At 38.6% G+C, this 14,088-nt stretch overlaps 1 protein-coding gene across 1 annotated transcript in view; it reads right to left on the bottom strand.

Moving 5' to 3' along the window:
• The window catches only part of LOC126763051 (dual specificity protein kinase splA), a 100,050-nt gene that overhangs the window by 75,102 nt on the left and 10,860 nt on the right, over positions 1-14,088 (bottom strand). The window contains exon 2 of the mRNA XM_050480229.1: positions 7,862-8,898. Within this exon, the coding sequence (XP_050336186.1) occupies positions 7,862-8,675 (814 nt within the window). The 5' untranslated portion in view covers positions 8,676-8,898. The remainder of the gene's footprint in view (positions 1-7,861; positions 8,899-14,088) is intronic.

Here is a 14,088-nt window from a genome sequence, read left to right on the forward strand (position 1 = left end):
CCAACATTCTGAATGTTTCCGCACACAAAATTTAATGAAACTTATTTGTTGTCAAAGATGTCACTGACAGTCATACCAACCCAGAAAAAAAATATTTCTACGTTTGGATTTTCGCGCGAATTTTAAACTAAAAAGTCTTACTATTTTTGGCCCACAGTACTCACATATTTCCTTATCAGCTTACCTACTCATGTGATCCGCTAATTTTCAATGCGAATGAGTGATAAGAGCAGCATTAATAACGGCAAAGGCGTGGCATATGCCCCAGCTGTGCCCATGTGTGTTATATTTGAATTTGAAAATAAATTGCGGCGTATTAATTGAACTGTGTTATTGTAATGAATGCAATTTGTAAGGTGTCGCTGAAATATCGCCTTCCTTTTTTGCAGCCTCCTTTTAATACTATATAAATACCACCCGCATGGAAAACACGTGTTTCTCAATAAAGCACCACCCAGCATTGAGTCATGGAAGACAAATGTGAACGCCATGTGTGAGGGCAATCATTTTGCGAAGTGTCATATTATATTATAGACTCATTGACGTCACTTTAGCGATTTTTTCAATTAAGAAATATATGATTGCTGCTTATGTTCTCATATATATAGTAGGACATAAATCACAAATGTGCACGAGCAATGCGTTCTTTTTGGATTAGTTTTCTCGCTCTGCAGTATTTTCATCACAAAACTCATTTAAGGACACTTTATATATTTCACCGAAGTAAAATTCACACAAATTAGTATTAGTATTTTATTTCAATCATCGTTCATTTGGTCTTTTGTAACAGTCTAGTGTTCCATCAGTGACAATGTTGAAAGGCTTTGAAACCTTCTCAGTGTTTCATATTTAATTGTTTGAAACTTCCCGGAAAATATATAGTAAGGCAGGTATTGACGGTTCATGATACCTAACGAAGAAAAACTATATAATCTACGTCATGCAATTTGGAACTTAGAGACCGATATAAGTTAAAGAATATTCTAAAGTTTCTGGTTTTAAGATTAATAAGCCAATAATACCGGGCATCTAAAACATTGCAATGAAACGCAAACGAGAAAGCTCCAGACTTGTTAGAACACTGCACTCCGAAATAAGGCAGGATGCCTCTTGTTGCATCCTATCGAACACTTGCATAGTGAGGTCCGTATGCTCCCAGTTAAAGAGCATAATAAACTCCTTTCCAAGCAGTTCCTACTGGGATCATCCTTCCAGTCACCTGTTTGGAGCGGAACCGCCTCCTAGGAGCATCAAAAGGTCATTTTTCAACTACGTCGACGACATCAAACAATGCGTCGACCAGACTTCGGACGGAACTAACTTCCGACAAGCACTGACCGCCATTCACAGTGAAGCCATCAACAGCTTTACCGACTCCCTCTCAGTGAATGGCGAACTTGGAGTCAAACCACCACCCATTGCAGACGAAGAGCTCGAGTTGCCACGAAAAACGAGATTGACCCTTGCGCAGCTTCGTTCTAGATACTGTAGCAGGTTAAACTCCTACTTATCCAGAATACACCCACACATATCGAATATTTATCCTGCGTGCAATGAGTATCCTCATAACTCTGACCGTCTCTTTGCACGCCCCACTAACCTTACTCATCTGACACCCCTCTCCCTTTGGTCCGACCTCGTGGTAACAGCACGTTTCTTGGACCTACCGTTGGATGACGTCGATGAACACTTATCTAATCCTTACCATCCTAACGAGGATTAGGTACCCGTTACAACAACAACTACGGCATCAGATTAAAAATTTAAGGTCTAAGGCTGATTTCATTAAATTATGCGGAATGTTGATTTGATAAGTTTTTCGAGTCAGAAAAACTCAGAAGTACAACGGCATAAAAGTCTTAGCACTCCGGTGCTTAACGGAAAAGTAATTAATTTGAAATGTTGTTTTGAATACAAAGCTGACTAAATACACTGTACGTAATCGGGCACACGCGACATTGAGCAAATCTATTTCCGATATAATATTATTTACACGAGCACACAAGATATGTATGTATGTATGTATGTCTCTCAAATTCGTTGCGTGAGTAGGAAATCTAATTTGATGAAATGCGAATATTTATAACACAAAAGCACAAGTGTAGGCGACGATGAATAACATTCAAAGGAAGCTGCCATCATTACGCACAACCGCACACATTCTACAAAAATAAAAATGAAATGAAATACAAATAAAGGAATAAACAGCAACAACCAAGAAGATGATGTGGAGAATTTCCATTAGCGGAGTCAAATGAGAGCCAAAGCCAGAGCAATTCACACGCTGGGCAGGCGAAACACCAAATCGTCGGCATTAATAATGATAAAGGCGCAGAAACAAATAAAACGGGTAGGCGCACGAGATGAGATGGCTGACAGAAGAAAAGCGGAAGATGGACAGTCATATCAACAAATAAATGTCAGTTGGACAGACAGATAGACGCGAAGACTTGCTGATGGGGAAGCAATGAATAAATATGTGTGCGGAAGCGGCAGAAATATGAGGCAAGGGGCAAAGGGGGTGATGGACGCAGCAATCGCAAACGCATGTCGGCTAAGTGGCCGTATGAATAAATGAAGCGATGCTCGCCGGAAAATTGCGAGCAGTCGTCGCGCGGATGCGGATTTTAGCGGCGCTGCTCACAATGCCTGCATGCGAGTGTGTGTGTGTCAGCAGCAGCATATGACAATGACAAAGTGATAAGTGTGTTGGGTGACGGTGGGACGTTGCCACTGCCGGAGGCGCAAGACAGTACGAAGCGGAAGTTGGGCTGAAAACTTTTGGAGTATTTAAATGTCGCTGGCGCAAGAGGTAATCGGAGTGGAAGGGCATACATTTGTTCGTTTTCGAGCGCTTGATTCCGTTCCAAATTGGATGAATGCAAGTATATTTAGTAAGAGTATTCTAGTGCCAGCCCAGTAGGAAATCAGACAATGATGCGCTGTTGCTTTCGGTGGCTTTTGTTCATATATATATTTTTTTCATTTTTAATATAGTTCTTTTATAGTTATAGTTACTAATTTTATATTAGTGTTGCCATACTTTTGAGATTTTGTCATTAAAAATATTATTTAATTTTTTTGCCACATTTGTTTTTTGTCTGATAGGTTTTCTCAAGATAATCGACAGTTTCTCATGTTCATTTATGGTTTTCTTTTCTTAATTGGAAAAATATATTTTATTTGTTGCCTTTTTCCTGCTGGGTACCTTGTGATTCATGCACATGTATAGAGGTGTGTGTCACATTTGTGAACGCCGCTCAGCATTTAGTAGTTCGTTTATGTGGAAGTATGTGTAAGCATATGTGTGTGCAGGCATTAATAAGGCTTACGGGCGCCGCATAGCATTTAAACTTTTCGTCATTGTGCCGCAGCTTTGGGCGTACAACTTTTTATGATCTTATTCACGCTCTTTTGCGGCCTTCAAAGTTTCCGCGCACGGATAAAAAAGTTTCACGTTTATCTAAAACTTGAGCAAGCATGTTAAATTACGTGAAGTAAGATTTTGTGGAACAATTGGGCACTCAGTCCACCGTGAATTGTATCGATAGATTGGTTATATAATTAAAAAGAAATTTTTGAGAAGAAAATACTTAAAGAATTTTTTTTTTTAACAGTTATTCTTCTCATTATATCATCTGATCAAAATTAACCCGGACAGACAAATAAAATTACATTTTCACGACAATTAGCACAAATATTTATTATCGTCTTCAAAAGAGGCTGCTGAGCCAATACCAGCTTGTTATCTGGCCTTCAGTGCCTACAACCAATTTTGGTTTTTTCGGTTTCGACTCATTTTTCGAACACCATTCGATAGATTGTTGGACAGTTTCGACGTCATATTGTTAAACGAACGTCTCGTCAGCAAATTTGATTTCTTTGATGAATGTAGGGTACTCAGGGCCTTTTACAAGGACCAGTCCGGATCAAATTTGATCACTTGGTTGGCTAGAACCATCTTTTGAAAAATATTTTCAAGAAATTTTCGAAGAAATTTCAAGTTATTAAATTTATTTCAATGATAGAACGAGTCTTTTAAATAATGCCTCAAATTGGTTCTAATCCCAAGTAGTTCTTAAGTACAATTTCGAAAGAAAAAAGTTTTACGACTACATTATTATTATTATACAAAAGACATCACTTCATTTTGTCAGATTTTGTTTAAATAATTTTCAAAAGTAAGCTTTTAATCGCTCAAAAACATTTTACACTCAATCTTTAAGCCTTTCCTCACTTCTCACTATCTGAAGTTTTTTTCCTTCACTTTCGACCCATCCTAATGCGTGCTTTCTTACCAATGAATAAATGTCGGTTAATTGCGAAAAGCACTCGATTCTACTATCACAAACATACTGTTTGTATGTAAGTGTAAAATATTTTACGTACGTAAAGACGTCTAACCCTCCGGCTTCTGCGTGAGCGTTCAGACGCTGACACATTTCCCGTTTTCAAATAATGTCAACAACCTCTTCCTTTACTAATTTCACACCCCTTTAAACTCAAATAAGAAAGTTGAAGCTGTACAACAACAACAACAACAACCAACAAACACCAACATCACCATATTTGGGATCATCACTCCTACCACCCCATCCGCCCCTTACCGCCCACCAATCAATTCAATTTCAACAAAAGTTAATTGAAAACTGTTAAATGTTTGTTTTTTCCACTTGCGATTTAGCCGGAAAAAGTTTTGCTTCGAACTTCCATGAGTAGTCGTCGACTTACATGCTCGCACATAAAATTCCGAATGTTTGTTCAACGGCAATAAGTAAATCACCTAAAGCATGCTAACATTGGCAAAAACTTTTACGAGTAAGTTCGAACCACAGGATTCTTCAGCCTCAGCTGAGTGAGTAAGTAAATGAAGAGGCCGCCGTTGCGTTGCGGGGTCTGCTCTTAATTGAATCAAAAGGAATTGGTCAAGACTGAATTAAGAGTTAACTTCATAAATATGTAATTGCACGTAAGCTTTTAATTGTATGTATGTAGTGTGTGTATGTGTGACTGTGTCTTAATGCGGTTAAAGCATATCGGTCAATCGCATTACTCGGAGAGTTGAACTCGACTTTACTCAAACGCTAGCAGCTTTCAGTTTTTTGTGTACCTAATTTTGATTCGATTTAATGGAAAACTTAAGTTTAACAGAGATTTCGATGTTCAGCTTCTAACATATTTTAACTAAGTGATGTTTAAGAAGTCTTTGAGAGTGAGCGATTGGCATAAAGAAAGTATTCCGAACACCGCTCATCTTTGAAGCAGGTCTCAAATGGTGTGAACTCTCTGAGTTATAACAGCTCTAGTGTGAAATTCAAAAATATTGAAATTCTTTTCTCATACATATTTCGACAAGTTTCAAATTTTCTCAAGACTATATTTTTAAATTTTTTTCATTGATTACTCGGTGATCACTCTTTTTTTACATGTTCTGTATATAGTGCCCTACACTGACTTGATAGTTTTGATCAGTTCTGGTAAAAAATCGGAATTTGGCAGCCAAAATAGGAAAATATTTTGCGTAAACTTGTTTTTTTTCAAACCCCGTTATTTTGTAATTTTTTTCCAACATTATCCAACATCATCCCGTTATATTGTAATTTTTTTTACGGATAAAATATTGCAGAACAAATTTTTTTCGATTTCATTAAAAGAGGTGGAGCATTCATTCTTCGCACAGTCGGAGTTCACATGGGACTCGAAAAATATTTAATTTTTTTCTTCAAAAATTTTATTATGTAATCTTAAATAAACGACAAAAAGAACGACGTGAAGTTGAAATGAAACAAAACACTTACTGAAAATAATAATTTTTTTTTGTCTTATACCGATAATTTTATGCCATTGAATAAAATGTCGGCCAAATGGCTACCACGGTTCCGTTTGCATATCTCCACCCGCTGGAATTTTGGCTGCATGTAGTGCGCTGAATGTTATCTTCGAACTGCTCAGGCGCTTTTACTTGATTGATGCCAACCTTTGATTTAACATATCCCTGGGAAAATAACCTGAATGCGTTAATTCGCATGATTTTGGTTGCCATTTGACTGGGTCATTTCTCGAAATTAAAGAATCGCCAAACTTTGCACGCTACGTGTCCATGATTAGATGTGGAACATGAGGTGGCTTATCGTCTTGTTGGAAATAGAGATAGTGCGCGTCGATGTCATAAAATTCCAGGAAGTAAAAGTCGGTTTAGATCGTGTTACAGCGCCCGCTATCAATGGAAAGGCTATTTTCTGTCGAAACAAATAATCTCTCGTTTTCAATTCTTGTCCAAATCCAACAGCTAAATTCGTCAGGTTGCCATCGGAGAGGGACACACTGTTGTGCAGAACAACATTAAACCGACTAGTTTGGATTGACCTCAACACAAGTCTGAACGGCAGCATTATTTCTTTCATTATTGGCTTCTCTTTGACGGAAAGGTGGCACACTATAGTGGAGATTATAATCAGGTTCGAAAAACAAAAACTTCAAAAACATTCTTAATATATAGGAAAGTCACTATTTTTTTGAAATTTGACAAAATCGCGGCGGTTTGAACAAAAAGTATCGAATTTGACCTTTTTTCGACAGTTTTTCGTAAAAAAAATAAGAAGATTTCAAAAAAGTGCTTCCATAGCCCGATAGAGAATGACGTTAAAAATGTTCTCTCCAAATTGGAACTAGATATGTTCAAAACTCTTCCCTTAAGAGTGGAAACCGTTTTGAAAAACAACATTCTGAGAAAAACGAAAACGAGGCAGTTGTCTCGTCATTCGAATTTCGATTTCAAAATTTGAGAGAATGTTCATTACAGTGTATACTATCCAATAATGTAACAAAAAAAATCGATTTTTCGAAAATTTCACACTGAGACGATCCCGTAAAAATTGTTTAATTCAAAAAATGTTTAGACTTTCACACCTGCTATGATCTGTTCCAAGCCAAGGCAAAGAGCTCAGTAACTGACCATAACTCAACAGAATCATCTTTCGATGAAAGGTTTATTTATGATAATAGATACAAGAGATGCCTTGGAAAATCCATTAATAAATCCATCAACACAATTCTATTGAGCATATTTCTTCAAGAAGTTTAATATTTTTTGAACTCGAATATTCCTACCTATTTTTGGAAGCAAGAAAAACTTATTTTTGAAACCAAAACTAAACCTAAATTATATACATTCAATACCATAGTTGGACTACTTGATTATATGAATTTAAGATGCACGTAACCATCCGCGTATTTCATATTTTCTAAGCGCTTTATCGCCAGCGCCAGCATCATTAACGTTTCATAATTCTCTCAGCTTTTCTTCTAAAATTATTTTTAGGCAAATATACAATAAACAGCCCAGAGTTTCCTTCCCGGTGAGGCCTGCTTTGCAATTATCGCTAATTGGCAAGTGAAGCTCAAGATTGTCGCTTTGAATATGCAACAGTTTAATTAAAGACGCGGCTTCTCGGAAATATGCTTATGAAATTTAAAAAATGCCACCATTTGTGGGCGTTTAAAAACTCAATTTCGTTTTTTATCAGCATTTCGTGCAATTGCGGAGGTTATTCTCAAAGCTAAATCAGATAATTTTTCAAAATGACATTCAACTAAGGAATTATAGGGCAAACGGATATAAGTAGATAGCGCTAACAAAGCACACAAGATCTAAGGACGCACGTGCCAGTTAGTGCCTCTACTCAAACGAAAGCAAATGTCTCGCATCGGTCCATCCGCACTTTCTCCTAAGTTCACCGTGAAATATGTGAGTGATTAGTGGCCGCCAGCTGAACGCATGGCCAAAGCGAGCAATAACAACAACGAAAAACTCGACATGAGAAAAAGAAAAGAAAATTGTGTTTAACGAGCAGTTACTCACCGTTGGCGCTGTCACTATTGACAGGCGGAAGCTGTGCGTAAACGCCGTTATGTTGCGTGTCCTTTGAAACCCGATGCAGCGCGTGCAGGGCCCACGTGGAGGCCCGCGCTGGGTAAATTCGCATGTCCGTAGGCTCAACGCCCACACCAGTTGCAGCGCTCACACTCATCAACGGAGCGGTGGCAGTGGCACGGGCAGTGGCTTCGTTAGCCGTTAATGTGATCGTTGTGATGGGTTGCGTATACGCCGCGTCGCCGTCGGCAGCGCCTGTGGGCGCCCTATTGTGTTGATAATTTTTTGTAATTATTGGTGTAGCGAAGTGCATGTCATGCGTGTCTAATGATGATGGCGATGATGATGATGACGCCGCCGAGTATGATGACCATGATGGCGAGGCCATCGACGAGGATGCTGTTTGAGGGGAGGTTCTAGCTGAAGATACAGTTGTGGTCATTAATTCCACTTTGTCGTGTCGGTATGCTAATCCCGGCGAAGGTTCACCACCGATGGTTTGCATGTTGTGTTGTTGGAGCGTGTGCGGCGCTAGCTTCTGCATTTGCTGCTGTTGTTGTTTTGGGTAGTGGTGTTGCTGATGGTGCAGGTAATGTAATTCTAGATGCTGTTGTTGTTGTTGCAGCTGCTGCTGTTTACTCAATTGTTGGTTTTGTACACGTTCCGCACTCATGCCCTTGGTTTCGCACTGTTGCATGCCACTAAATGGCCAACCCATTATGCTGAACACCACCAATATTTGCAGAGTCTCGGTGAGGAGCGTGTCTAGGACATTCGCGTTGCGTCGCAATGGAAAACGCATTTTTTGGGCTTATTAGCGTGCATTTAAGAGGTGGTGGTGACACGGAAATTTATTAAGGATTTTCTAGTGGCAAGCATTTTCGGCAGCCTCCGGTCTTTACACTTGCACTAATTACGCTGTGTTGTTGTATTTGTTTCACTGTTCATTGCAACTTCATGCAGCTGTGCAAACACGTGGTGCTTAACTATTTTTCACCTCACATCTTTGATAGTGTTTCGGGAGCCTGAGAAATAAGAAATATGTAAATAAATAACTCACAGAGACAGGACGTATTATATAACTTGTAGCGTAAATTATATAATTTGAACAATCAATCATTAGCAATATGAAAAAGCAAGAAAAACGTTAATATCGGCTCCACCGAAGCTTTGGTTGTTAACAGGTGCCATAAAATGATATATGTAACAAGATCTCTTCTAAAATTTCCATCTCATTTAAGGACCTTTCTAAGGCACCTGCAAGCTATGGTTGTTTGAGCTAAACAATATTTTGGAGCTTCCAGCTACCTCGTCAAAAAAAAATATGTTTAAGAGTTCCGATATTTTAATATATATTTTAAAGAAAAAAGAACGTTTAAAAAAGTTTAGAACGACATCTCAAAAACTGAGCGACTACTTCGCTTATCTTTTAGGTCAACTGAAAAGTCTCCCGCCTATCATAGTAAAACATTTTATTTTGCAAAAAATCGTTTTTTTTTTTATACAGCATAGTCTCCTTCAAAGGACCCTTCAACTTTTCGATACTATTTTTGTAGGGCGATTTGGCGTTTGCTTCAAAGCAGGCGTCTGTTTCGGCGATCACCTCTTGATTCGATTGGACTTCAGAATGAAATGATGGCGCCATATTTCATCCATTGCCACATATTGACGCAAAGTCTCAGGTTTATTACGCTTGAACATCTCCAAACACTGCTCCGAATCACCAACTTGCCGTTGTTTTTAGTCAAAAGTGAGCTCGCTCGACAACCACTTTGCACAGAACTTACTCATACCCAAATAGTGGTCAATGATTTAATGTACACTTTCAGTTGATATCTTTGGAGTGTCTGCTATCTCGAACAACTTCACTTTACGATCAACTGAAATTATTTTGTGGTCTTTTTTGATGTTTTCGGTGGTAACAACCTCTTTAGGGCGTCCACTGCCTGCATCGTCCTCGGAGCTCATTCCGGCCCATTTAAGCTAAGCAAACTTTTTTTATAAAAAAGCAATACTTTATTAACACGAAAATCTTCAGATTCAATTTTTTTTCCTCACAGTAACGGAACTGCTTCATTTAAAATGCTATAATAATGATCTGACAGCTATAATTTATACAGGCGCCTTTTGAATATTGGAACTAACTAAAAATCATATGGATTTCATTTTAGTATCGCCATCTATGTATCAGGTCATGGGCTTTTCAATTAACTTGTTAGAGATGGATGAACAGACGGGCATAGATTCAAAAGGCTACACTGAATTTTGGTATCAAATATCTCCAGTAAAAATTAGTGATTTCTGCACATCGTTACTGTGGTAATTTTCAATAATCCTTGTATTAGATAACAATAAATTTTTTATGTAGAAACGTAGTAAATATTCTGTGTAGAAATCATGTAAAAATTCTATAAGCAAAAAGAGCTGAGGGCATAACAAGAAGCTAAGGATTACATCAACACCACATACTTTTTCTGACTGAATAAAAGATTAAAAAGCAATGTGCTTAAACCTTAGCTTCGCAAAGTGAAGCAAGTGAGAAGAATATGCTGAGACGATCTTACATCTGCTTCTTGCAGACTAATGCGAACAATGGTCATGTAACAAATTTTAAGTGGCCGCATTGCATCTAATCAAACGATGCTCCTGCAGAACCCCTATAACCAGAGAAAAGCGTATCTTGCCGTACGCAAATAATAGCGTGCTAATCCTTATATAAAGAGACAATAACTAAGATTCTCTATAGTGTGGGATTATATCCCACTTTTCTCGGGAACGCTATGTTTCACTATTTCTTAGTTAGCTGTTCTCCAACCATAGAAATTAAAGCAAGGGATAGAATTCGTATCATTATTTAAGGCTCGAATTCTCATATCAAAACAATTCATAAAAGATCTGATTTAAGGATTTCTCTCAGATTTTAGTTTAACTTTCATTGAAATGAGTATTAGTATTTTCGGACAACCTTTACTGCATCTTCGCTTTATACGCATTACATACACATACTAATACTATTCCATTTAAGTTTTTCCGTTATTCGTGGTGTTTTTGTTTATATTTGTATTACTGCGTTGCAGCTGCCACAAAAACGCTGCGGTCGCATTGACCCATTAACAAGAAAACAAGCAGACTCACGCTTGCAACATGTACGCTCCAACCACAAAAAAACAGAAATACTAGCACTCATATACACAAATATACACTTGGTAGTCGAAGGTGTGCACCATGGCGTATACGCGCTTTTTAATAATGCTGCTGCTTTCACTCTTTACGGGAGCGTTTTTGCATTCATTTTTGTGTGCATCGTTCGTGGGTCACCTGCTCGGTTGTTGGATGGTAATAACTTTCACTTTCAGACCATAATTCACTGCGTTGGGCTGGCGTGCATGAGCCAGCAAAGGCAAAGGGACATATATGTATATATTGTATATAGTACAATAGTGCATCTATGTATTAGTGCGCCAGTATTGGGTATATACGCAGTTATCTACTGCTGGTTACAGGTGATTGCGGGGCTGTGCAGCACGCTCTGCTCGGCTGGGACGCAGACTGATGCAACTGTAAGCGTTTTATGTCACCCTCGACGAAGCAGTCACCGCCGCCGCAACCGCCACCACCGCTGCTTCTGCTGCATACATTTTTCTTCAGCTTTTCCTTTCCTCTATGCCCTGCTCCCGACTCACATGGGTCGCAGGACGTGGAGCACTTAAATTTATAGTCCACGTTTTATGCTTCCGCTTCCGTTGCCGGTATTGCACTCACCGACACTTACTCACTCTGCCCCCTAACTCCGTCTGTGAGATTGTTTCTGCTGCCGTCATGTACCCACTCCACCTCTCGTGCAGCTAGTAAAGCTCGTCTAACGGCGTAACACGACATCAATTTGGCTGTTGCACGCGCCAGTCCCGACCTCACCCCACCAACAAGCGCGCCCACCCAGCACATATGTTCGTTTCAACCTACTCTACATGAGTGTGTGTGTGTGTGTGCCGACACACATTTAATAGATTACAATGTCATATTTGTTACAACTCTTTGTGACACACGATTTGTTGTTTGAGCTCGTAAATACGTGTATCTCATGAATACGCACAAGCCATGCCGCAAGACACACCGTGGAAAGTGAAAGGAAACGTTGTGGTAAGGCGCACTCCCGGTAGTACCGCATTGTTCGCTCGGTGGCCCTTGGAAGTGGAATTTGATGCGATTTATTCAGACAAATAGCGCGTAACGATTTTCCACGCTGGCAGGTGCATGTATGTATGTGTGCGTGTGCATATCTTGCGACTAACTACTTGGCTCTGTTACTATGTGCTTTGCTGTTGCTGCTTACCGCGCTTACCACTGCTTATGCTCGTATTCAATTTCAAACTGTCAAAACGGTTTCTGCTCTGCGTTTGCTCAATGTTGCTCCGCTATTTCTATTTTTGGGGCAGCATTGCAGTTATTTAGCTAACTTCTACTATTTTCGTCCTTACAGAAATCAAATGCCTCACATTCGTCTTAGCCTAAATAAGTGGGCACACACACATATGTACTATACACACACAAATATTGTGCTTTTGTATTTATTTTACTGTATTTGCTTTATATCGCCAAGGTAACTCAAAATAAATAAGCCGAAACATATTTGAGGTCGTGAACTTTTAAAGCACGTCAATCGAAATGAATTTAAGGCATTAATAATTATCTAAATAAATAAATACGAGTATAAAAGTAAAACCGTTATGTTTTCATTGAATTAAAATATTTATTTTCAAAATATTCTGCAAATTATTTTGTGTAATAAAATTCCATCACATCAACACATTTTCTTATGTTCCATAGAAATATACGCAAATAAATTTGTTCAACTGACCCAAAATGAAGGCAATATTATTTTCAATATTTGATATTTTTCATTTACAAGTTACAAAACACGCCAATTTTAATTTAACACCATCTGTTTCGAAATAACGAAGCCTTAATTAAAATTGGCACGAGGTGAGCCCAAATGTAGGCAACATTTTTTGTAAGTTCACGAGTCGTTCTTTGTACATGTTTTAAGTTAAAACTTTTAAACATAAAAGTGCACCAAAAATTACAGACTTTTTTATTTTTACTTTTGATGAAATATATATTTACAAGTTTCACTGGATGTGAAGAATGCATAAATGCAAACATATTCGAAGCACTATATGAAATACGTACCCATCAGTACCTCACAACTATCGTTATGAGTGATTTTTTTTAATAGAAGGCTGATATACGACACCAACGAAGGCAGCAATAACAAGGTTCTGTCTCGTGTATGATGGGGTCCTACGAATTCAACAAAAAAAAAAAAACTACATCTTCCATGAGTTTGGAACTGGCCCAAGACAGAGGTTTTGCTCATAAGCACCAGGAAAATTGATGAAAAAATAGCTCTTACCATAGGAGAGTATGCGTTTACTTCACAGCCACAGTTGAAGTATTTGGGGGTAATATTGGACTCCAAACTGAAATTCAAGCAGCACTTGGCAAACATAGCAAATAAAGAAATAAGATTCACAAAGCCTTATCAAGAATGATGGCAAATACTCGTAGACGTTGTGTGCACTCCATCCGTCGACTTCTAATCGCAAAAGATGAGTTCAGTTACACATAATATATGCTGCTCCAGTATGGATACAGGCACTAAACATAAAACCGTATGCCAGACCAATAAATGCGGTGCAAAGACTCCCAGCAATAAGAGTAACAAGTGCTTTCCGAACTAAATCCAGCGAAGCAGCTGAAGTACCACCTAGTATGCCGCCCACAGACATCCAGGGAGACGAATTCTCGAGATTATATGAGCTGTCAGCGCCAATTACAGAAATCAAAAAAATAGAGGAGAGAAAGAAGAGCCTAATTATATGGCAGCAACGGTGGCAAACCTCAACCAAAGGACGGTAGACCCACAAACTTATACCTGACATCCATACGTGGATAACGAGACAACATGGGGACCTGGATTTCCACCTGCCCTAAATATTAAGCGGGCATGAGTGCCTCGGTGCTACTTAAACAAATTTCAAATGATTTCATTGTTCAATGTGTACGTGTTTTTCTATTATCCTTGGTTTCAAAACATAAATGAAGAATTTGACTGCATTTATGTGTCAGTCGTCTGACAAGTGGAAAGCTGTTCACGAAGCGGCAACTTCCATTATGACAAAATTAAGAGAGTTACAGCAGAACAGGCGTCAGTC

This window comes from Bactrocera neohumeralis, chromosome 6 (genome assembly GCF_024586455.1).
Source record: "Bactrocera neohumeralis isolate Rockhampton chromosome 6, APGP_CSIRO_Bneo_wtdbg2-racon-allhic-juicebox.fasta_v2, whole genome shotgun sequence".
Taxonomy (NCBI): domain Eukaryota; kingdom Metazoa; phylum Arthropoda; class Insecta; order Diptera; family Tephritidae; genus Bactrocera; species Bactrocera neohumeralis.